The sequence below is a fragment of the Ursus arctos genome, unplaced genomic scaffold (assembly GCF_023065955.2).
Source record: "Ursus arctos isolate Adak ecotype North America unplaced genomic scaffold, UrsArc2.0 scaffold_14, whole genome shotgun sequence".
Taxonomy (NCBI): domain Eukaryota; kingdom Metazoa; phylum Chordata; class Mammalia; order Carnivora; family Ursidae; genus Ursus; species Ursus arctos.
In genome coordinates, this window is record NW_026622808.1 from 44741545 (window position 1) to 44767804 (window position 26260).

A 26260-nucleotide genomic window follows, 5' to 3' on the forward strand; every position below is an offset into this window, starting at 1 on the left:
GCCCCAGGGTTATGACCCCAGTATCTACGAAGGTGAGTAAGTAGATTGCATTACCAAAAGGAATGCAGCGCTAGCTGAAGATGTACCTGCAGAGCCCAGGGTTTGGAAAAAATGACACATGCATGCATATGCACACACCCAGACTCCATGTCTTCACGTCTCTCATCAAGCTGCTTGTAGTCCCTGCAGAGCCAGCCTCCACTCGAGGTCTTTCTCTCTTGTCCCTCACTCATCTCTTCCTAACATCCCACATACCCAGTCGTCTCAGGCTCTTTTCTCTCTTCAGACTTGTAGGACCCACCTCCAGTTCTCATTCCATCTTGGCTACATAACACAGTTCTAGCGTTAGCCTTGCAGTGTTAGCCTTGCAGAGTCAAGCATCTACAAGATGCACAAACCTTCCTCTTGCTAATTTTAATGACCTTTCAGAGAAAAGGTTGTCAAGCTAAGGAAGTTTCTGTCCCTTCACAGTCTTCCAAGAACCTCCTTCTAAAATCCTTTACCTGATCAAAAGTGAAAAGAAGGAAGGAAAGAAAGGAAGGAAGGGAGGAAGAGAGGTAGGAGGGAAAGGGAGGGAAGGAGGAGGGAGGGAAGACAAATTGAGCACAAAGCATCCATTCTGTTCGGCTAGTGAGTTTGTGCATTTGTGCCTGTGAGACACTCAGGAGAAACATGGAGAACCAGGCCACTAAAGCACCATGGTGCATTTCTGGGCAAAGAAGACCAGAACATTTGACAGTTAACTCCCGCCCAGGTGGCCAGAAATTGTTCTCCCTCCTATTGTAGAGCTAATTAAAAGAATGCTGATTCAGGGAGTCCAAGAGACCAGGATTCTAGTTCCAACTCTGCTGTAGCTGAGTGGGGCAAGTGGATTTTCCTCTGGAGTTCTCGGTTTCTTCAATAGTGTAGTAGTAATAGTCATAGTAGCAGAGGAAGAAGAAGGAGGAGACACTTTAATGTTTGCTGAAGGCTGTGAAACTGATGCTTTACATATGTTCTCCCAGCTAAGGCACACAAAACTGTGTGAGGCAAACACTATTCTTCTTAGCCTCCTTAATGTTCTGGTTGCCACACTGACCTTCCACTGGCAAGCTTTTCCTCCCGTGGGGTTTCACTTGAGCTGTTCCCTCTACCCAGAGCACTTCCCTCCACTCCCCATGGCTTCCTCTCCTTCATCCTCAAGGTCTCAGCTTAAATGTGACTTTCCTCAGGTGTACCTCCCTGTCTAGAAGAGCCTCCAACACATAACACAATTTGTAATTGTTTCACTGGTATGTTCTTTCTGACTCTGTCTCCCCATCCAGCGTTGAGCTCCACAGTGAGCAGGGGCTTTCTTTGTCTTTGTGTTTTCTCTTTTGCATCTTCCTTTTCCCTCCCAGTTGGCACCCAGTAAGTACACCATTAAACGTCTGCTGAATGAACCAGTAAATTAGTTCTGATTTAGGGGATGTAGGAACTGAGGTTTGGAGAAGTTCAATAACTTGCTCAGTGTCAGACAGCTAGGAAATGTACTCAAACTCAGGTTCTGCCTAAAACTCCCACAACCGCTCTGCCCAGCCACCTCGGGAGGAGTGGCTGGGCAGACTTCTGGGAGGGGAATCCATGAGAGCATTTTCCAAGTTCCCTCCCACTGTATATTCCTCTTAAACACCAAGGGAATTTTGACCCACCAGAGAGCTTCCGGTCCCCTCTCCCCACTCTGTCTTGATGTATTCCAATTACAGAACTAGGCTCCTGGCTGATATAGTCTGATGGAGTTGATTTCACTCTCCCAAATATGGAATCAACCATGCCTGTAATACGTTACTCACTCAGCAGGATCTAACTCTCCCAGTGTTGTACAGACATTATCTGTTTAATCCTCACCAAACCCATGTGAATTTGATATCGGTCACACAGTATGATTTCCCTTTAATCAGTAAGGACTGGGGGAAGGGAGAAAGTTAACCAGAAAGCCCATAGGTAGGGGCGCCTGGGTGGCACAGCGGTTAAGCGTCTGCCTTCAGCTCAGGGCGTGATCCCAGTGTTATGGGATCGAGCCCCACATCAGGCTCCTCCGCTGTGAGCCTGCTTCTTCCTCTCCCACTCCCCCTGCTTGTGTTCCCTCTCTAGCTGGCTGTCTCTATCTCTGTCAAATAAATAAATAAAATATTTTAAAAAAAAGAAAGAAAGCCCATAGGTATCATATTTAACTCCAGTACAATGTTTCATGTTTTCAGAGCTCGATAGAAGTTAGAAGAAAAACTAGTGGTGTGTGTGGTTTTAAGTCTGACACTTTCCTTCTTTGCATCTAACATTTTGAATAGTTAAATACATAATTATCATTCCATCTTAAGTTCATTACATGGTAGTATTAATAATACCTTACTGTATATAAAGCACTTTAATGTAAGATGAAAAGCTAAGAGTAGTTCCCTTATAGCTACTAAGCACTGAAATTAACAGGATTTATCTTTATGTCCCGTCAACTCTAACTTGCTACATTTTAATGTTTCGAGGAATTTTTTTAAATGCAACTGCTTAGAGCCATTATGCTCTTCTGCTACCTCTTTAATATGGGAATGCTAAGCTTCACACACACACACACACACACACACACACACACATCATTGCTGTTAAGAGAAAATAATATCATATATGTTAAGTTCTGGGCCCAATACCTGGCCCATAGTAGGCACTTAGTAATGGCAAGAATAGACAATTTCTCCTAACCTTGACATGTACAAGTGCTGATCACACACTTAGGACTCTAGCCCCATAGAAGTGCACATGTGTAAATACCACATAAATCTCTGAATGAATTGAGAGGGACTGTCCATAAATATGTATTCCTTCTCATTTAATTCTCTCAGTGATTCCAGAAGATACAGAGGACATTCCTGTCTTACAGGTGAGGAAGCTTGAACAGAATAAGGGCTGTTTCCATAGCCATGCCACAGAGCTCAGGGCGCCATTACTCCACTCTCTGTTCTGGAAGCAGTCTTATCAAAGGCAGTATTCTGACATGGCACAAAGGGCCGAGACATCAGTATTATATAATACAACTTAGGTTTAAGCACTGAGCGCTTACACTCACTTCCTCCTTATTCTTACCAATACCAAGAGCTGACAGGAAGAGAGCATTTGGTCGTGAGAAGTGAGCAGATGCACACCACAGGGATAAAAATCAGGTTCCCTTCAGCCTTGGTGTTCCATGTGTATCAGCCCCAGATGGTGGAGTGGATTGGAGTAGCTTCTGAACGCCTCCTCAAATGCTATTGATGAGGCAAATTAGGAAGAAAAGCAAAGCAAAACAGATCCGTTTTTCTGGAGTGCTTGGATGCTGGTTCACTGGGGCCGATGGTTGTGTCAGTTTAGCTAAAGAGTAAGTCTAAATTTCCTATTTTATGGCCTGGAACATCTTACTAAGGGGCCATCCACATCCCTTTAGAGTAATAACATTTGTTAACGTTTATTGAGTATTTTCCTCTGCCAGGATCTTTTCTAAATGCTTTATACACATTAATACACATAAACACAGTTTTCTCTTATGATATCTACTATGTTTTTTGATCAAGTTGTTTCCATTTTTAAAATACTGATTTTTAAAAACTAGTAACTTAAAACTGCCACATACAGGACAAAAAAATGGTCCCCAAAATAGTCCTTTTCCTGTGAAGGTTTTATCATTAACCAGTCTTTTTCCTAGTAAAGTTAGATGGCCAATTGAGGCCAACAGCTCTGAGATTTTTCCACTACCGAGTAAGGCTGAGGTGGCAGGTGTTATGGAAAACACTCATGTTGCCTTCTGCGCTTTCCAAATAGACTTGGTAACATTGCCAGTTCCAGCAGCCTTCTTGTCCACAGCAACTGTCTGCTTTATGTCATGAATAGCAAAGTGACCCAGAGGAGTTATTCTCAATGCTCTTTTACCGATGTGGAAACCAAGGCATGGGGAAATTAAGGAACTTTCCCAAGGTCACATTCCAGAGCCCATGCATTTAGCCCTTATACAAATAATTCTGCTTCGCTATACAAAGTGAACTAGTGATCCTGATGGGGCCTCAAAAGACCTCAAGAAGCTGAATTCCAAAATGAAAATAAAATACATAGGACTATTACAATGTGGGTTAGTGTTAGGTGCACTTGATTGACTTCCTTTGGAAATGAGCAGGAAACACTTTTGAATTTAGCCAAACTAAGCAGACAAAGTTTAGCATTTGCTTCCCATCTTAGGCCATCCTTGGTCTCCCAGGTGTGTCTTCTTTCTTGAAGTCTTCCCTGATTGCCTGCTCCTAATTTTCAGTACCTAATTCCCACAGACCCATGTTCTACCCCAGGATAGACTATGACATTCACTGGTAACCAGTTGAACCTTTTAGTAGTTGACAAAGAGCAGGTGATAAAAAGATGTAACAATCAGGGAGGTTTTGAGGCTGACATATATTGAAATTGGATACCCTGAAGTAGTGCCTTTTAAATACTTTTTTTTTTTTTAAAGATTTTATTTATTTGACAGACAAAGAGAGAGCACAAGCACACAGAGCGGCAGGCAGAGGGAGAAGGAGAAGCAGGCTCTCTGCTGAGCAGGGAGCCCAATGTAGGGCTCGATCCCAGGATCCTGGGATCATGACCTGAACCAAAGGCAGCCGCTTAACTGACTGAGCCACCCAGGCGCCCCTGAAGTAGCACCTTTTAGATACTCATTTACTCTCCCTCAGCTCTTTAGCTCTCAAATTCTGACTATGCCTTAAAAAAAAAAAAAAAAAAAAAAAAAAAAAAACTATACTACTCCTAAAGATAAAACATGTTTATTGCAAAAAATACAGATAAAACCAAAAGAAGAAAGCAAGGAGACACCTCAAATTCTTCCCAGCTGGAGACATCTGTCATTTAATCCCTTAGTGTGTAACTTTCCAGATGTTTTGATGTGAGATCATATCTCTACCTTCTGAGGCATGACAGCTCTTTACACAAACATGGGTATTTTGTCCTTGTGTTCAGTTTTCCTCCAAGCAGAGTTACCCCAGCTTACTCGATGATTTTTTCAACCACCTCTGCAGTCCCTGTCATCCTCCTTGCTTTCATCTTCCAGCCTGAACCAAATATGATGTCACATTTCAGAAGAACCGTAACCTCTTTCCTCCCAGACACTAAACTCCTCTTGATATATTTCATTAGATTAGCATGATTCTAATGACTCCCTTCTTTCTTGTTTCTTTGTTCTCCACAGCTTTTTGCAATCTTTGCATTTGCAACATGCGGTGGCTATTCCGGAGGCCTGAGGCTGAGTGTGGACTGTGTCAACAAGACGGAAAGTAACCTCAGCATTGACATAGCATTTGCCTACCCATTCAGGTAGGGAATGGCTGCTCATACTTACAGAGGGCACTTTCTTCTTTCTTATTTTAGAGGAGGGGGAGGGACAGAGGAAGAGGGAAGGAGAGAATCTTAAGCAGGCTGCATATTCAATGCAGAGCCTGATGCTGGGCTCAACCTCATGACCCTGAGATCATGACCTGAGACAAAATCAAGAGTCTGACAATTAACCAATTGAACCACCCAGGCACCGCTACCTGGTATATATATATTTTTTAAGATTTTTTAAATTTATTTGACAGAGAGAGAGAGCACAAGTAGGAGGGAGCAGCAGGCAGAGGGAGAAGCAGACTCCCCACTGAGCAAGGAGTCCAATGTGGGACTTGATCCCAAGACCCTGGGATCATGACCTGGGCCAAAGCCAGACGCTTAACTGACTGAGCCATCCAGGCATCCCTTGTATTATTTTTTAAAACAACTTTCAGTGCAATGTTTGGCATCTCATTAATCTACTCTCTTGTTCACTCCAATTTAACATTTATTGGGTAATCACCTTGTCCCAGACATGGTGCTGGCTCTGGAATTACAGAGAAAAGTAGAAATTGACCCCTGAAAATTTTCTGAAATAGGAAAGTACAGTTTCCAAAATCTTTCCCATGGAGCCCTAGATATTTAATGTTTAATGAAGAAAAGAAGGAGGGAGGGAGAGAAGAGGTGAGGGATAATTTAAAAATTATATGGTCAAATAAATCTAAGAAATACTTCTTAACACTCTGCTTTTCTAATGCACATTTTGAATCACCAAGAGAAATACAGTGTTTCCCAAATATGTTTGACCGCAGACACCTTTTTTCACTGAGCATCTCAGAGGATCTGTGTATCATGGAACACATCCTTAGTATATTGATTTAGTGAACTTTCCCTAGTCCAAAACAAAAGTGCCTCAGCTCATAGCCAATGAGTCATGGGAAGTGGCATTTACACCAATATACTGAATGGTTTTTGAGAGTAGAACTGATAAAAGTTGCAAATACCTCTGCTCAAGTAGATACTTTCTAAACTAATAAGAGAGTGCAAAGCTCAGAAAAACTGAGCATAGAATCCCTGGTAATTTGGTAATAAAAGCTACGTGCTTGAGTAGAAATGAAGCTGATGATAGGAGAAGGGGTGCTCGACACTTCTGAAGTTCTGGATAAACTCCTTGGCTTTAATGAAGAATGGCCAAGCCAGTGCACGCTCATTGGTCAATATGTGGGATCTAGGATAAGAGATAAGAACTACCAATGGCTGGGATCTAGCATAGGAGATAAGAAATGTCAATGGCTGGGCAGCAGGGGTAGGATGCTTAGTAACATTGTTCATGAAATTGTAAGTTCTGCATTGCCTTCTACAATGATTTCCTACCAAAAGATTAGTAGCAACAGATGACTTGAAGGTCAGTTCATTAAGATTTGAAGATCAACAGGTCACTAAACATTGAACACAGGTCTCTGTCTCTCAAACTGGAAGAGAGTAATCAAGAGACCTGTTTAGACAAGAAAACAGTGCCTTTTTTTTTTTTTTTTTTTGGTGGAGAGCAGGGTAATATTTAATTTCATGCAGTCCTTGGCCAAATGTACAACTTGAAAAGACACTTCAAGCAAACAGTTTCCAGTATGGGCTTAATTTTCTTCCCAAGATGTATTACTGGCCCAATAAAAGGCAGCTGAAGAAATTAGATAAAAATGTTTATTGCCATCAAAGAGGACAGTGGTCCTCTTCTTTGAAATATTTTTACTTGGGTTCTGAAACAAAGATACTCAACCATTATTTTTTCAGTAGCAGACACTTGTCTTCTAAACACTACCTTGCTCAGAAGCTCTATATATAGAACAGATAGGAGTCTGGGAGAAAGGTGAAGCCAGTGAGGAAAGGGGCTTGAAGCACAGAGCTGGTTGTCCTTCACCCTCTCCCTGCCACACACATCGCCCACCCTCTGCTGCAGCACCTCCAGTATCTCCTTAGAACCCTCATCTCTTAGAAGCACTATAAAAACCACTGTTCTAGAAGAAAACAAGAAAGCTTTTGGCACTCTGCTTACCACATCTGTACGACATTTAGTGTCTACTATTCAGGAATCGAGATTAGCCCACTCATCCCACAGCGTGTCTTTCACTTTTGTCCCATTAGTGTCCATCTAAGAGATAGCCATACCATTCCAAAGAAGCTCCGTTTTTACTAGAGTTGCAATTTCATCCGTACATTTAGATAATTCAAAATGGTGTGCCATTATCTTCTTGGGGAAGCTGTCAATGGTAAGGGACCACATCTAGAATTTATAGAGATTATTTTGATGTCATTTGTTTCAGAAGAAGTTGGGTTAGCAACAGGCTAGTAATGTAAATCATTCAAAAGGTTATTTTCTCCCAAAACTTTACAAGCCAATGCCAATGATTTGATCATAATCTTAGAAATAAACAGAAGAACATTCAGCAGCTTCTAAGTATTCCGTTTATTGCAAACACAAGGAAGACAATAAACTCTAATGCCAAGTCTATAAACGACAGAGCAAAGGAAGCTACTTAACTTCCTTATCAGATTATCAGGTGTGGGATAAAGTCAATTTAGAAAATGCTAGATAATTTACAAAATATTTGTGTGCTGCTTCTGATAAATATGCCAAAGCGTGTAGCTCCTTTATACCACCACATGTACATTTTTTGGACTCATATCAGAAGGAATTTACATTCAGCAATATATCCTTTTACGATGGGCATAAGATATTTGTCTTCTGACCTTCCTTTTGACTTGCGATTAAAATGAGCAAGTAATATTTAGCTATTTTCTTATCTACTATGTGTGGTAATTTGGCTTTAAAAAACTTGATAATTTGGAAGGTTCTGGATTCAAAATTTTTAGCCCTTTATACACAGAAGTGTGAAGTAGAGTTTTTTTTTTATTTTAAGGAATTTAATTTTCAGAGAAAGTGTACTCAAAGAAAGCCAACCAACACTCTGCATGGATACTCGATGAAGGTCAAATGGAAGATAAATGTTAGAGTAGAGAGTTTGAGAGCTATCAGAACAAAGATTTTCATAGCAAAGTTAGTTCTGATGGGTCTGAGTGATGAACGAATAAAGATGCAAATACTCATTGCAAGTCTGCATGTACCAAACACCGTGCTAGCCACCCTTACGTATATATGTTGTGATCATTATACCAATCCAGTGAAGCAGGTTACCATTACTCAGAGAAGACTGAGTGAAGAGCAATTTGGTCAACATCACATAGAAAATCAATTCTAAACTTTTGGATTTCATATATTCTACTAATTTGAGTAAAAACTAAAGAAAACAATGTTCAGACTGTTTGAAGCATGGTGAGTCAGAGCAAAACATGTGATAGAAAAAAATGAAAGGTGGAAAGGCAATTCTTGGCAAGATTTTAGAAGACCTGGAATTTCAAAGGGATTGACTAGGGAGAAAGAGTTAAAGATGGTGAGAAGGGAATAATAGGGAAAACCATATTGAAGCAGAGAATATAGATTTGGATTTGATCCTGTAGAGTGTAAGGTGTTTTCTGTCAGGAAAGTTTGTGCTAAACCCATATTAGACGAGAGAGGCGAAGCCTGAATGGAGGTCAAAAGAGTTGTCTTCATGCAATGAAAAGGATGTCCTGGAAGAAGAGAGGTCCCCAAGAGAGATGCAAGAATGGGAGCACAGGGCTCACCTGTGGGAGATACCTGCACTTAAAACAAATGGAGGATGAGAGGAATGACTGAGGAAACCAAGAAGAGCCAAGTGGAGAAGAAGAGGTGGGACAAACAGCAAAGTGTAGGCTTCACAGCAGGTAATGAGTAGTGCCACTCAGTACTTCAAAGAAGTAAAGAAGCGAAAACTATGAAAAAAGACCAGTGGATATAACTGATGGTGGTTATTAAGGACTTCTTAGTGGGAAAGAAAGCGTGCCAGACTGTTGGAGAATGAGAAGTAGAATTCAGTATGCTTTCCCTCAGACAAGTAGAGTGCAAAATTCCAAGGATTCTAACCATCTTACCTTAAGCCTGCATGAGATGATGTTTACGGAGAACATTCACCTCCTGCTTCTTGAAAGTAATTAGCTCATTTAATGATGTGGTGATAAACGTCCCACTTTGGGTAAACAATAATAAAGTTTCCAGTGTGTAAAAATCTTCCATCATTTGAGAACAACTGAATATGAAGAATACAAGAAGGTTTAAAATGAAAAATAAATTATTATGTCACTTACAGGTCTTGAGACACCCCCCCCAGAAAAATTAAAAATATTAGGTTTACTGCCAATTTCAAGCATTATTGTAGATTGAGGAGTACTAATCACTGCTTTAGATAATTAACAAGATTGCCCTTGATTAATTTATCCTAAAGAAATAACAGAGATATAGAGAAGGAAGTGTGTACAGTGTTGAATTATTTTAAGTTCTTCAAAATTAGAAACAGCTTCTATGCCTCCAAATAGGGAATCAATTAAATAAATTGTGGTACATCCATAAAATGAAAGGCTAGGCAGCCATTAAAAGTCATTTTCTCAAGTAACATTTAAAGATATTGGAAATACTCTGGGCATTGTATAAGGTGACTAACCAGAAAACAAAACTATACGTATGTAATGATTCTGATCTTATTTTATTTTTTACTAGCTGGCTGTGACAAATGCTGCCATGCCCATATCTCCCAGTCTCTCACCATTCACAACTACTGCTTTTATGCAGGCTTTCACTGCAAGCTTTTACGACTGTTAGAAGTCTTTGTGTGGCTACAGGAACTTGCTTGGTCAGTACGCAGGGCAGGCCAGAAATGTTGGGGAGTTTCTGTCTCCTGGAGCAGTCTTCATCCAATAATAAATGTAAGTTGGAGGATAAATATCCCAACTTCCACCCGTCTCATGGGGTACAACTCTAAAGCATGTTCCATACCATCTCTGAGAGGTACCCAGCAGGATAGCTCTGCGTGCAGTGAAAATCTGGTAACACACCTTTTATTACCATCTTTCCCATTCCTGTTCTCCACTGTCGTGTTGGTATTTCCAGAGATGAAGCCTCCAAAAACAGTTGGATCATGTCATGTCATGACATGATCATGTCATGATCTCAGGGCCTGCTTTGGGGTAGTCCAACCTAAGTATTGGTTGAATTACAAACATTAAAGAAGACGGGTGGATGGATGGATAAATAGATAAAGATAAATCCCTATTTCCTCTCACTGTAAATTCATCTTGTATGATGTTGACATGTGAAAACCAACTCCCTTCAGTTCAGAACATCTCCCCTTAAGGTTTCTCGTTCAGGTTTCATGTATGAAGCCACAGTTGGTGTTCTCTATTCATGGTATCTTAGCATAATGTTGGGTCTCTTCCAGTTGGAAGTCATACTAGCATTACTTCAACCTCAGTTTCTGAAAAATAGAAGATTGCTTAGATTTTGGAAGTGATCTGTGGTGCCTCCAAAATCAGTTTTGTGTAAGACATAGTCTATACTTTGTAAGTCCATCCCAAATATATTCACTAAATTTCATTGTTAACCACAGTAATTTCCTCATGGGATACCCAAATAACAAAAACTAAATCGTATTTATGGACATTGGGTCATGACCATTGCATCAAAATGTTGATTTATTTCTCTGTGGTGAGATTATGAATGAATCAAATATTCTTTTTATACTTTCCACATTTTCCAGATTTTCTACAATAAGGTTTTATGATTTTTTATACTGTTAACCTACTGAAACAGCATGCTATAGCTTGAACTATAAAGATGGACTGCCTGGGTTCAAGTCCCCACTTTGATACTTACCAGCTATGTTTTATTGAGAAAGTTGCCTACATCCTTGTTTTACCTGTAAAACAGAGACATTGTTACTTATGTATTTCACAGTAGTATTGTATTAAGTGAATTCTACATGGGAAATGCTTAAAACAAGGCCTGGCATTCAGTAAGTTCTCTTTTAGTATAATATTTTTACTTTCATTATCAAGAAAGGAATTAAAAATAGAGAGCTAAAAAAGATGATTATTCTAGTTAATTAGCCAAAATACCCCCAAGACAACAAAACGACTCCTTTATTATGTTATATTTTACCCAGAATGGTAGCTTCCCCAACTCTCTGTCTCCCATATGCAAACATTAAAAAGTGCATACGTATTTAACTGTCTCACATTTATTAACTTGTTTTTAGCTCTTATCTTTAATGTTTATTTGGGTTGTCCTTGAAGGTAGCATCAGGTCCGTATTTTTTTTCTCATTAAACTATTGGGAGAATGAAATCCGCCCAAAGTGACAGAATGGAGAATGCTCAGTACTCTCGGGGTTGTGTGGCCTGAGTGGGATGGGGGAATGAGATCCTGAGTCTGTTCCTCGTGATTCTTGAAATGGAATTTGAAAAGGGGTCTTCTGTATTGAGGGAAAGGCAAACTGGGGTGCTCAGCTGGGAGCTGGCTGCATAAGCCCTGTTCTCCTCTTTATAACCACAGCCACTTGCTCTGATTCTGCCACTGCTGTTTGGAACATGGGGACAGGTGCAGGTTGATGCCAGGAAATCTGTGGAGTTTGGGCCATTACCTAGTAATGCTAGCTCTGTTGGGGGGAAAACATTTTTTCTCTAAGAACCATACCCTAGAGCAGTGGTGATAAACTCTTCTTTTTACCATAAGCGCCAATTTGGGGAAAATAAAAATGTTAAGGGCTGCAATGTTTTATTCCTTGTGTTCAGGAAATGCTGCATTTGCAATTACATTTAAGCATTTGTTTATTGTTTCTCATTACCGAAGGGTTTCACTCTTTTGGCTAATGTTTCAGAAACTTTATAACTACAGAAACTTTATAACTACAGTATCTCATCATAATGTTGTGCATTAAAATAAATTTTGTGTGTGATGAGACCAGGTGGTTCTATGGGGCAGGGAGAGCTGGGGAGATTTGAGGGTGATGTAGCCAAAGGGTTAATGGTGTATCTTTTGCCAAACATCTGGCTTCGAACCCAAGCTCTGCCACCTCGCGGATGGGCAAGTTATAATCTCCCTGGGGCTAGGTTTCCTTATTGTAAGAAGGAAATAATAGTACTTTCCTCTTACTATGGTTGTGACTTTTCAGTTAAGTCATACAAGTTATTTGTGTAACACAGAGTTTGGCACACACGAAGAATTTACTGAATTGTAATGTCCTTGTCGTAGATACGATTAATGGTTTTTTTTTTTAAAGATTTATTTATTTATTGGAGAGAGAGAGAGAGAGCGTGCATGTATAAGTGGGGGTAGAGGCAGAGGGAGAGAGAGAGGGAGAAGGAGAGAGAAAATCCTCAAGCCGGCTCCCTGCTGAGCATGGACCCAGATGCAGCACTCCATCCCAGGACCCTGAGATCATGACCTGAGCTGAAAGCAAGAGTTGGCCACTTAACTGACTGAGGCACCCAGGTGCCCTTGATTAATAGAAGTAATCAAGGAACTGGCACCAGAGCATAGCTGTAGACCAAGGATAAGGACAACCCTATTTGGAGATTTCTGTCATTTGTAGGGAGTGTCTGCTGAGACCACAGAAAATGTGGTTCAGTGACTGCTGGCATGTAATGAGTTAAATGAAAAAATCAGTGAATGACAAATTACTCCACCCGCACCCCACAATCCCCCTCCTGACCTGTGTAGATTGGAGCACTTATGTTGCAACATTTCCCCAAAAGGTGAGTGGTGATGGGGACTTAAGAGGATGCCTTAATTTGAGTTCTCACAGAAACACCCCTGACACAAGGATTTGTAGGTGTCCGGGCAGGTGATCCCTGGCAGCACCAGTAAGGCATGGGGAAAGGGAAGAAAACCAATAGAGTAGATTAATGGGCAAGGTACCACCATGATCAATTAGGGCAACTGAGACTTCTGGAGAACACAGATAATATGCTTCAGAGTAATTCTATCAGGCAAGTGATGAAGCGGGGATAATTATCTACCAACTCCTGTTGGCCATTTGTCAAAAGCTACTACTGCAGGTCCTGTTAACTCCCTGGCACTGCATGTAGACCGAGCATACAATTGTAGCCCAACAAAGCCTTCAAGCAGAGATCTCGGATGCTTGCATTTGAAAACCATTATAGAAACCCAGAGAGATGTGGGTGGGTGACTGATGGCCTCTAACAGGGTGGGGAGATTCTTTAATCATCTTTCTTTTATCTGTGAATGACCCTGTGTTGTATCATTTAGTCATTTTCTCAATAAATATTTATTAAGCACCTACATTGTACAAGGCCCTGAGCTATGTAGACACATGGTATGTATTGAAGTGGACACAGACCCTTCCCTCATAAAATTTACAATTATATGGGGATGGGAGGAAGACATTAAAGACGTAGACAAAGAATACACACACACACACGCAAACACACACACACACAGAGTGGTGGTAATTTCCAGGAAGAAGGTGAACATTGCATGGAGAAGTAAAATAAGCGTTGGTGGCGTGGAGAGAGTTAAAGGACACCTATATAGAGAGAATGATTCACAAGGGCCTCTCTGAGGAGAGCATTTAAGCCAGTAAAAAAGAGAAGAGGGAAGAATGTTCTAAGCCAAGGGAATAGCATGGACAATGCTGACAGGAAATTAAGAATATAAAGGAAATTGCAGGAGGAGCCACGCTGTGTTGGATTAGCTTGTTGGGGGAAACCTCCCTGAGAAGTGCCTTTGGAGTGCAGACCTCCAAGCCTTGAGAGAGGAGAGCAAGTGACAGAGCTTGCCTCAAAGACCTTTGGGGTATATTCCTGGGAGGGGGAGGAGCAAGTGTAGAGGCCTGATGTCTGAGCTTGGGGAGAGTCTGAAGATCAGCAAAGAGACCAGCCTTTCTGGTTGGAATGAGGCGGAGGGAGGGCGGCAGGAGATGAACTTGAAGAAGCAGACAGAAGCCAGATCACATAGGGTCTCATGAGATAATATGATGAATTTGGATTTTATACAAGGTGAGATGGAAGTCTTTGGATGTTTTGAGCAGCAGAACCACGCAACTTTAGATCTTGCTTGTGGCTATAAAATAGATAGTCGTCAGAGGGCATGGGGGGCAGTGGTGGAGTCAGGGAGGCCAGTTAGGGGACAGCTGCAGCAATCCAGGGGAAGGGTGGTGGTGGCTTGGAGAGGGGCGGAGGCCATGGAGAGGGTGCTGTGTGGTATGTAGCACTATCCGCATTGTCATCCATGCTCACCTCCTATGGGAATTTGCATCTACAGCCCAACCTTGTTAGTCATCTTTTCTCAGCTTTCTCTATCACTTTTGCCAGTGATGTTGGGTAGCTTTGGTCAGCATGGGGGCCAACTTAGGCTTATAGGCACCTTTTGGTACCGTGAGTTTTTCAACACTGCATGAGGACATCAACCAGAATGGTCAACAACACACACGTAGGCAGCCACCTGACCTAACTTAAATGGAAACTTACAGGATTCCATTGAGACATGTTTGCACCCACATTTCAGAAAGCCATAAGAAATTTATGCAGTAGACAATAATTCTACTTGAAATATGGTTGTAAACAAGTCATTGCTGGTATCAGTCAAGGTCCAGTCAGGAACAGAGAGCTCATCCCTGATGGCTCAATTTTTAGGAGTTAAGATAGGCAACTAGGGAGACAGGGCTTGAATGATAGGAAAGGGAACCAAGAGATAATCCAGAGGTTAGCAACTATACGCCACCACCCCCACCCCTAAGGTGAGAGCAAGAGATGGCAAAGTAAGGCTCTTGAGCCAAATCCATCCAGCCCACTGCCTTTTTCACATGGTGCGTGAGCTGAGAATGGTTTATATATTTTTTAATGGTTACATTTTAAACATTATATAAGTACCTACAAAATATCCTCAGTTTTGCCTATTGGCAGGTATTTGCTAATCCCCGAGCAAGAGGCATAAAGGGAAGAGGGGGTCTTATTAGAGCAGAGGATGGGGACTGTGTGGCAGAAGCAGGGACAATGGAAGGAGGAGACATCCAGAAGGAGCACGAACCATGACAGAGAAGCAGCCACTGCTGAAGATGCTGCCCAAAGCACCAAGAGAAAGAGAGGGAGAGATACCCTGGCTTCCCCCCTACTACCACCCTCTAGTCTTCCACTGGAGCTTCTCAAGGGCTGAACCTAACTGGAAGCCAGTTGGTAAGGAAATCAAGCCCCCGAAATGCAGAAAAGAACATGGAAGGAGGAGGGAACTGAGAACAAACAGGCAATGACCAGAACAGAGTTCCCGTTTGAACCTGTTTTCCTTATCTATAAAATGAGAAAACAGAGTTGAAAATTTTTTTTAAAGATTTCATTTATTTATTTGACAGAGAGAGAGCATGCGTGCACAAGCAGGGGGAGCTGCAGAGGGAGAGGGAGAAGAAGACTCCCCGCTGAGCAGGGAGCCCGATGTAGGACTTGATCCCAGGACCCTGGGATCCTGACATGAGCCCAGGGCAGATGCTCAACGGACTGAGCCACCCAGGCGCCCCCTGAATTGAAGCTTTCTTGAGAGAGAATTAGGCCCCTAATTCTATGAAGATAGAAATACATTGACTTCCTTCTTAGGGCAACAGTTGTACCTGATCTTGGCCAGGAACCCTGATAGTGCCGCTGCCACTGCTGCTTCGGAGAGAGCAGAAGGAAATATGAAGATTCGGTGAAATTACTTATACGGGTCTCTTTCTTTCATCTTCATAGGGCTTGCACTGATATTTGTCCTCGTTAGGTAAAATCTGAATGGGCTTTTCAAGGCCAGGATTGGGGGCACTTATTGAGAATGATTGTAGGTTATGTAATCAAGGCTGTTGTTCCTGTGGAGCTCCCAGAGGGAGTTGACAAGTGGCAGAGATTAAATTAGTGTATGCTGAGTGAGCCTTTTATGTAGTTCTTGGTCTCACTGTGTGTAATTCTACAGAGCAGGCATGAGGGAGTGTGGTGAGCAGAACTCATTACTCTACACCTCAGAAGGATGCAGACATTGCTTTTTCTCAAAGTTATAAAAATAAGTTCTAGTTCTTTCTTTTATCTGTTTTCCTTCCTAGAATTAGAGAGACAGAGACAGAGACCAAGTTGCCTAGAAAAGAACAAAGGAATTCGGCAATAGTAACAGCTAGGGGAGTCCGAAGGAAACATCCCACTCATATCTGTAGTATGTCCTATCCCTTGAAAATGTTAGGTGCCTGTTCCAAGGTCCCATTAACCTCCATCTCTGCTTCCTTCTTTTCTGGAAACAGAAATGTTAGAACATTCTTTGCATCCCCTGGAGCTATCAAGCTGGTGGCCAGAAGTCACACAATAGACTTTATGAGGTCAAGCTTGTATCACTTGAGTGGTAGGGACCTGTGTTCCCTCTTCTTCCCCAACCCCACCCATCCTGGAAAGAATGTCATTTTGTGAGCCATGAAATGAGCTGAATTTTCGGGGTGGGGTGGGGTGGTGGGGGCACAAGGTTAAACAAAAAGAAGGCAAGCGTTCAAGCCACCAGCTTGCCAAATTCTCTACAGTCAGAACAGGAAGGTAAAAGCCTCGGGGCTGAGAGTGTGAAACAGTGATGACAACTGTAAGGCTGGGATTCACATTCCCGATTCCCCTTCTAGGATCCAGCTATGGGAGTGCAGAGGCCTACACATGACTCAGGACTGTAGAATCTCTCCTGGTGTGAGGTTCAGCGACCCCTACCTGTGTCTGTATCATGTAGAAAGCTTGATAAAAATAGAGATGCCAAGATCTTGCCACAGACCTACCTACTCAGCATTAGTGCCAGGTTGGCCCAGGATTGGCATTTACTAAGTCCCAGTGTGATTCTTAGACACACGGAAGGTGGAGAATTGGGGACCTAGGGAGAAATAAGTAGAGCTTCAATTTGCAGTTGCTTGATATTTTGCATTTTAACGTTGATGGATTTTTCTTAAAAATATTTGAGATTACACTTTGGTTGAAGCAAACACTTGCCTTATTTGTTATACTTAGTGTGATAAAACAAAAAGAAAGTTACCATGAATAAGCAAATGGATGTTTCTATCTTCTGTTATTTCCAAATTTTCTGTTGTCAGCACATATTACTCTTAGAATGAAGAACAATAAATGACAAAGAAGCAAATAGTAATTTAAATTGTATAGTAATGGGCCAACTGTAGAAATTTCACTACCACCCCATTATGTGCTTTTGAGCATGCCCCCCCCCCAGCCCCTGCCAAAAAAGACTAAAATGCTGGTTGCCTTCCCCCACGAGACCAAGTGGAAATGAGGGTAGAAAGCAGAAAGTAGGATGGATATGTTAATTCTTTCATCATATATGTGTGTGTGTGTGTGTGTGTGTGTGTGTGTGTGTGTGTGTGTGTGTGTGTGTGTAATTACTGGTATGGTCATTATCCCCTGAATTGTCAAACAACACTGTAACAGAGGCTGAGCCAGAGTATTTTTATTCCCCTTTTTACAGATCAGCACGCAGAGACTTTTTTTTTTAAGATCACACAGCTAGTAAATGCCAAACCCAGAAACCTGTCTACATCTTTTGATGTCCCTGAGTGTTTCAACAGAGCTGTTTACAGCCACCCCAAACTCTCTTCTAACGGGGATGATGGTCATGATAATCATCATCATCATCATCATCACTATCAGCATCATTATGATCAAATAGAAGCCAGATAATTTTACCATATAAGAGGAACTGTGCAAAGCATGTTACATATATTATGCTCTAACATCCCTGGGAGATAGCATCTCTATGAGACAGGAACTCTGAACTTCACTTGACAGGTGCAAAAATAGGCTCATTGAGGTTGAATGACTTGCCCAAGGTCATATAGCTGATAAGTGGGAAGATTGGGATTTGAATATCTAGGTTTGGCTTACCTCAAAGACTCTTCACCATTGCACTATAAGGCTCAGCAGTGATGTGCTTAGGTTGATAAACTCCCATAATCACGGTGACTCCTTCCCTCCCTCCCAAGTCTGTATAGCCTGTTCCCCACAGACAGGCAAGCTGGGCAGGCAAGAAGGATTTAGGGAATGGTTCTCAGAGACATTATATTCCTTGGGACTCAGAATTACGGGCATTTGCCTTCCAGTTGATTTCCCAAGTCCAGGAATAAACTGTGAAGGAAAAACAATTCCAGGCTGGCACTGTAATGATCACCCTTTTTTCCTTTTTTGCAGCTGGCTAGAGTCTGAAATAAATGAGCTGTTGCTGATACAGTTTGTAGAACTTTTCACTTTTTATTTTGAAAGATTCTGTGCCGAAGTAGCAGCTGTCACTTGGAGGCTAGGTGTTACGGAGTCAAATAAATGACATGGTTTTCTAACAAAGTTATTCCAAAGGGTTTAGTGCTATGGCAGATCCTCATTTCCCCAGCAAAAAGGTGGATTTGGAAGGAAGCAGGAGTTGGTGAGCTCAGAGTTCCCAGCTACTAATCAGGGAGCCTGAACATCTTTGATTACAATGAAGGATTTAGAGTTGTAATGCTCCTTAAGCCCAGCACTGAGAGATCAGAAATAAGTGGAAGGTGCAGAGAGCCACTTGCAGAGTTGGGACTTCTGAGATGCACTTGATTAGCTCTTGGAATCTTTTGAAATTAGCTGAGAATTATGTTCAACGGCCTCCACATTCATGCTTTATTTTAGCATACCTACCAAAGATTTCATTTTTCATCCTTTCTTCCACTGTCTTACATCCCATCATCTAAAACATCTCACTTTCTGTTGTTTATAACTACATTTTAAAATATCTTTTACCTTATTAGAAAAAGGAACACATTTTATTTTCTGTCCTGAAAAATCCCACTGTACAGAAGTAAATGAAGTAGAATATTAGAATCTCCTTTAATGTAACTTCTCATAGGTAATCGCTATCAAGAGTCCTGATGGAAATTATTTCAAACTTTTTCTTTGCGTGCACTCATTTTTTATGTAGGTTGATTCTAAGTGTAATATTATTTTGCAAATTAATTCTTTTTTTTTTTAATTGTTTATATCTTTCCATGTCAGCCCTTATGGATCTACCACATTCTTTGGCCTCATTGTTATACCATAATTTATTGCACGGCTGTACTAAAATTTATTAAGCCAATCACCTACTGATGGACATTTAGGCTGTTTTGGTTTTTCACAATAATGCTACAATTAATATAGTTTTATGACTTCATGTGTAAGGCAAGTTCTTGGGGCAAAGGTATACAAACCATAATTTTTTATAGATTTTGCCAAATGCCATGTGCCCACCAAGAGGATATGAAGGTGCCTGGTTCTTCACATTCCTCCCAATATGGAATACAATAAATGTACTTATTTAATCATTGGAGAAGATAAACACATTGTTATATAATTATTAGACATTTATATTCCCGGCAAAAAATTTTGGAGAATGCCATGTCCATCTCTCTTTACACCTGATCCCTGGCAAAGATATCTTATAACTTGCCCCCACCCCAGTTGCTTTATTAAATCAGCATTCTTCAGTGAACTCCTATGAGATTTATTAATTGATACAACAAACGTTCAGTATGGTGCCAGGCATCGGGCCTGACAAAAGATTCTCTTTTCATGGAGCATGGTCTTTTAAAAAAATACTCAACATTGATGAAACTGAGATACAGAGAGTTTATATGTCTCATTCAAGAACCGACAGCAAGTTCTCAACTATACAAAAGTTTGCACTAATTTCCCTGAAATCCTTACCTAATATTACTATCACACAGACTCACAGTACAGATAATTAGAATTAAGGCCTTATTAATCTTTACTAATGATAAGGAGGTCTGTAACAAATTGCCTAAATTAACAAATTAATATTTACACAGCGTGATAGAATTTTTTAAGAATTCTTGTATCAAATTAATTTACGTCATGGTGCTCATCTTAACAAACCCTCCTAAAATGTTGGCATTAAAAGCAGTTTGCCCAATAGTCATTGCAAAGCGAACTTGTTTGCTAACCCCTCTCCCTTCACAGATACAAAAATATGAGAGTCTGTCTTCAGGGTTAATTTTCAAGAATTTATTCTTATTTACCTTAGGTTGAGTTTATTGCTTGCCAAAACGAGAAAGGACTGGTTTCCCCTGTCTTTTTGCAAGTCACCACAAGCAATTTTTAGGAGAGAATAAATGTTATGGATAATGAACCATTAAATATGATTTTTTTTTGTCAGTTTAAGCCATCATCTTAGGCTGATATGAACTTAACCATTTCCAAACCTGAAATTACTACTCTGATTACCATGGTCTTTAGAGATGGGATTAGGGCCCTCTGCAAAATGAATGTTCTCTAAAGAATGATAAAGTTTGTTGTTTCCTTTATGCAGATAAAAAATAAAGCCTACATACCCCATATTGGAGCACACAGTGCCATAGAAGAGAAGGAATGTAAATGCCTTATGTTGTGCAAGACTAAACGAAAATGTAATGTGAATTACTTTCTAGCTCAAGCTCATACTAGTGCCCAGATGACTATGTTTCTGTAGTTTTAAAAATCACTTCAATTTGCAACCAAATGCTGCTAGCCAAATAAACAGTGTATCTCTAGCACTTTTTATAATGCTTTCTGGAAGAGAAACATAGACGGTATGAAAAAAAAGCAAAACACACTCAGCTCTTCTTTCAGTCTTACTGTGCATCACCAGGAATCTTCAGAGACTTGCTGAACTTTTGAACTTGTCCATTTACTCATTTGATCAGTAAATGCGTGCCAAGTATGTAACCAGATGAGTATAGGGTGCTTGCCCTCTGCAACGTATCCAAGCAGTGTGCAGCCATGTTTGGGTCCTAGAGGCCCCACCCATTTTAGCTAATTGGATGAAGGGTAGGCATCAAATTATTAGTTGGTCAACCATCTGTCCGTGGTTGCTGGGACAAAGAGAGACTCATTCATTCATTTAGCACATTTTTTGAATGCCTACTACATGCAAAGAGGTCCAGTTTTGGGGGCTAGAGGTCCAGTGGAGAACAGGATAGATTGGGTCTTTCTTCTCTTGGAGCTTGACACTGCAATAAGGGAAAGGAGCAGAGAAAGAAAACAAGCAAACAAACGAAAGACCAAGATCATGTCAGATAACAACAGATGTAATGACAAAAATTAAACTGTGATTTGGTGTAGAATAACTGAGAAGGGGACAGGCAAGGAACTTCCTCTTAGGAGGGGATATTTGACCTAAGACCTGAATGACCTGAAAAGAATGAGCCATGTGAAAATCTGGAGAAGAGATTTCTGCAGACAGAACAGCAAGTGCAAAAAGAGGAAGGAGGTGGAGGAGAAGGAGCCGCAGCAGGAGGAGGATGGGGGAGAGGAAAAGCAAGTGCAAAGGGAGGAGGGGACATGTATAGTAAAAGAGTAGGTAGGAGAATACAGCAAGAACACAGTGGATGAGGGGGAGAGTGGAATGCATTGAGGCAGGCAGGGGGAATCTCATGAGCCATGTAAGGCACTTTATTCTAGATGCAACAGAAATCCTTTGCTTAAAAGTAGGGGAGTGATATGATCTGATTTACATATTTTAAGAATTTTTTTTAAATTTTTCATTCCAGTATAGTTAACATACAGTGTTATATTAGTTTCAGGTGTACAATATAGTGATTCAACAATTCTATACATTACTCAGTGCTCCTCATAAGTGTACTTTTAATCCCCTTCACCTATTTCATCCATCCCCCCACCTCCCCTGTGAGAACCACCAATTTGTTCTCTTTAGTTGAGAGTCTGTTTCTGGGTTTGTCTCTTTTTTTCTTTGTTCATTTGTTTTGTTTCTTAAATTCCACATGTGAGTGAAATCATATGGCATTTGTATTTCTCTGACTGACTTATTTCACTTAGCATTATACCCTCTAGATCCATCCATGTTGCAAAAGACAAGGTTTCATTCTTTTTATGGCTGACTAATATTCCATTTTATATTACCACATATTCTTTTCTATGGGCATTTGGGCTGCTTCCATAATTTAGCTATTGTAAATAATGCTTCAGTAATCATAGGGGTCCATATATCTTTTTGAATCAGTGTTTTCATGTTTTTGGGTAAATACCCGGTAGTGGAATTACTGGATCATATGGTAGTTATATTTTTAATTTTTTGAGAAACTCCCATACTCTTTTCCACAGTGGCTGCATCAGTTTGCATTTCCACCAACAGTGCATGAGGGTTCTTTTTTCTCCACATCCTCGCCAACACTTGTTGTTTCTTGTGTTTTTGATTTTAGCCATTCTGACAGGTGTGAGATGATATCCCATTGTGATTTCAGTTTGCATTTCCATGATGATGAGTGATGTGGAGCATCTTTTCATGTATCTGTTGGCCATCTGGATGTCTCCTTTGGAGAAGGGTCTGTTCATGTCTTCTGCCCATTTTAAATTGGATTATTTGTTCTTGGGGTGTTTAGTTATGTAAGTTCTTTATGTGTTTTGGATACTAAGCCTTTATTGGATATGTCACTTCCAAATATCTTCTTCCATTCTCTATGTTGCCTTTTAGTTTTGTTGATTGTTTCCTTCACTGTACAGAAGCTTTTTATTTTGATGTAGTCCCAATAATTTATTTTTGCTTTTATTCCCCTTGCCTCAGGAGACATATCTAGAAAAATGTTGCTATAGCCACTGTCAGAGAAATTACTGACTGTGCTCTTTTCTAGGATTTTTATGGTTTCAGGTCTCATATTTAGATCTTTAATCCATTTTGAGTTTATGTTGTATATGGTGTAAGAAAGTGGTCCATCTTCATTCTTTTCCATATTGCTGTCCAGTTTTCCTAACACCATTTGTTGAAGAGACTGTCTTTTTCCATTGCATGTTCTTGCCTACTTTGTCAAAGATTAATCAACCATATAATTGTGGGTTTATTTCTGGGCTCTCTGTTCTGTCATTGATCTATGTGTCTATTTTTGTGGCAGTACCATACTGTTTTGATTACTATAGCTTTGTAGTATATCTTGAAACCTGGGACTGCGATACTTCCAATTTTGTCCATCTTTTCAAGATTGCTTTGGCTTCTTACGGTCTTTTGTGGTTCCCTACAAATTTTAAGATTATTTGTTCTTGTTCTGTGAAAAATGCTGTTGGTATTTTGATAGAGATTGTATTAAATCTGTACATTGTTTTAGGTAATATGGACATTTTAACAATATTTGTTCTTCCAATCTGTGAGCGTGGAATAGCTTTCCATTTGTATGAGTCATCCTCAATTTCTTTCATCAGCGCTTTATAGTTTTCAGAGTATCTGTCTTTCACCTCCTTGGTTAAATTTATTCCGAGGTATCTTACTATTTTTGGTGCAGTTGTAAATGTATTTTTTTTAATTTCTCTTTCTGCTACTTCATTATTAGTGTATAGAAATGCAAGAGATTTCCGTATATTGATCTTGTATCCTGCAACCTTATTAAATTAATTTATCAGTTCTAGTCGTTTTTTGGTGGAGTCTTTAGGGTTTTCTGTAAATAGTATCATATCATCTGCAAATAGTGAAAGTTCTACTTCTTCCTTACCAATCTGGATGCCTTTTATTTTGTTTTCTTGTCTGATTGCTTGTCTAGGACTTCCAGTACTATATTGAAAGAAAGAGGTGAGAGTGAACATCCTTGTATATTTCAGGAATTATTTTAGCTATTGTGTGAAAAATATATTTTTCAGTGGGACAAGAACAGTTAAATGACTATTGGCTAATGTAAGCAGATGACGGTGACTTAAATTAGAGTTTTATCAGCTGAGAAGGAGAAAACTAGAAAGATTATGATATATTTAAAGATATAGTCATAGAATTGGCTGATGGAAACAATATATGGGAAGAACGTAAAGCAAAGAGGGAATCAAGGTTTGGGGCCCAAGAACTGAGATGATAGTGGTAGGGGGCTGCTGAGACATGAATCAGTTGTTCTATACTGGACATGTAAAGTTGAGATATTTATTAGATACAATAGTTGTTTGTTTTTGTTTGTTTGTTTGTTTATTTTAAACAAATGACTGAATGACCTGTTGTCAAGAGCAATGGTAGACCAATCAGAATCCCTATTTGGAGAATTTGCGCTAAGAAGCTGGAGAAAGGGAGGGAGTAGCAGATGATTACAGGTGAGGTGCAGTCAAAGCCAGAGAGGCTATGAAGAGCCAAAATTATAAGGAAACAAATTCTGGGTCAGAAAGGAAACCAGTTGGAGGAAGGAGAGTATCAGGGAGAAATAGAGCACTGTGTGGAATCAGGTCCAAAGAAGGGGATGGGAGGTGAGCCATTGATCCCCAGAGTTGCCTCTATCATTTTCACTTCTAGATCTGTCCACACATATCCTTCCAAAAATAGGCTCTTTTTCTTGGTGTAGCATAAGTGGGTCTCTGTTTCTTCCTAAAATACTAACCTAATTAAAATAAATGTCTGGCACACTGAGGATCACCAAAATGAATAAAGTCATTGTCTCCAAGGAGTTTACAGCATAGTGAAGAAGGAAAGATAATAATACAAAGAATTGTTATGTAAAGTCCAAATGGAATAATGCTGAGGGTGTAAAATGCTTTAGTCACCATTGGTATTACATGTTCTTTTGTAAGCAAAGAAAAAATTAAATGTACAACTTGTCCCTTGGAATCTGCATCAAGTAATAGAAACGACAAGTAATTATTTCTATTAGGAAATATATGGCATTATATATAGATGGTCTCTCCCAGATTTTGATGAGGTTTTTACTATTTTTGATGAGGTTTTACCATATGAGGCTGTTATTTACTTAACATTTTCATTTGGTTAAACTCAGTTTTGTAACTTAATACATTAGCCTCATTCTAGGCAATAAAGCCCTTGAATAATGGTTTGCTGTACTCTGTATATTTTTCTACTATCCATAAAGATAAATACTGACTACAAAAATAAAGAGCAGTCCTGCTTATGGCTAAAATCATATCATAACCACTAGGGCTACTTGTACCAGAATCTTGGAAACACTGACATAGGGGAAAAAAGCATGCTAGACTCAGATTAACAAAATCTGACTTTGGACTTGACTCTCCTACCAAAAAGCTACTATGCGATCCTGGACATGTCCATCTCTTTTTCACTAAACAATAAAATGAACGTATATTTCCCTTGCCCTCCTAAGGTGATTATAAGGGTCACATAAGCTAGACTATGTCCAAAGCTTTGCAAAAGATAAAGTACTCAACGAATGGTAGTACTTATTATAAATGCAGTTATTGTAATGATTGTATATGTGGGTTCCTGATATAAGTGTCACTTGGGCAATGCTGGCATTTAAAACCAAAAAAGAATATTTTCTCCTCTAATCTGTGTTCCAGAATGATCCAGCTCTTTCTACTAAACTTACCTTCACTTATTATTAGAGCCACACAATTTGGACTGTGCTCAAAATAATTTCTAATTATTTCTAACAAACAAGCCTTGTTTTTCCAAGTGTACAAGAGAGTTCCCAGAAAAAACACTTTCTTTTGTCCAAAATGAGTTATGTATAAACAAACTTTACATTATAGTGAATAACATGACATGAGCAAAGGTTTAGTGCCACTTATTGGCAGCAGTCTTTGTATAAGGTAATTAAGCTTTCTGATCTATTTCCTAATTTGGAAAAACGGAATTAATAATCTCTATCTTATATGGTTTTGGGGAAGTTTAATGAAATAATGACATTTAATTGCTTAACATTAGTGCCTGACCCGTAGCAAGCTCTAAATAAATACAGTCCATTATTACTGCATTGCATGAGGGCTGAGAAGGACTCTCCACATTGGTGAAACCTGTATGAGGAGTCTGTAGTTCTGAGTATCATAATACCCACCTCATAGGGTTATCCTGAGAGTTAAGTGAAAGTTCTCGCATGTGAACAATGTCTGACACATGGTAAGTGCTTAATAAATGTAAGCCTTTGTTATCATCATTAGCCTTTGTTACCTCAGTGTTTATCATAGTAAGTCTTACTTTAAGATAAAGTGGGGTATAATGACTTCAAGGACTCTTAGTTGTACCAAATTCTGTGTTGAATCAGAATTGATTGCCTATGTTGTTGTTACCTAGG

At 40.0% G+C, this 26260-nt stretch overlaps 1 protein-coding gene across 3 annotated transcripts in view; it reads left to right on the forward strand.

The window, feature by feature from the left end:
• SYNPR (synaptoporin) overlaps positions 1 to 26260 on the forward strand; it is a 296434-nt gene that overhangs the window by 174677 nt on the left and 95497 nt on the right. For all 3 annotated transcript variants that reach the window (XM_026501160.4, XM_057311863.1, XM_048227079.2), the window contains one exon: positions 5213 to 5337. In XM_026501160.4, the coding sequence (XP_026356945.1) occupies positions 5213 to 5337 (125 nt within the window). The remainder of the gene's footprint in view (positions 1 to 5212; positions 5338 to 26260) is intronic.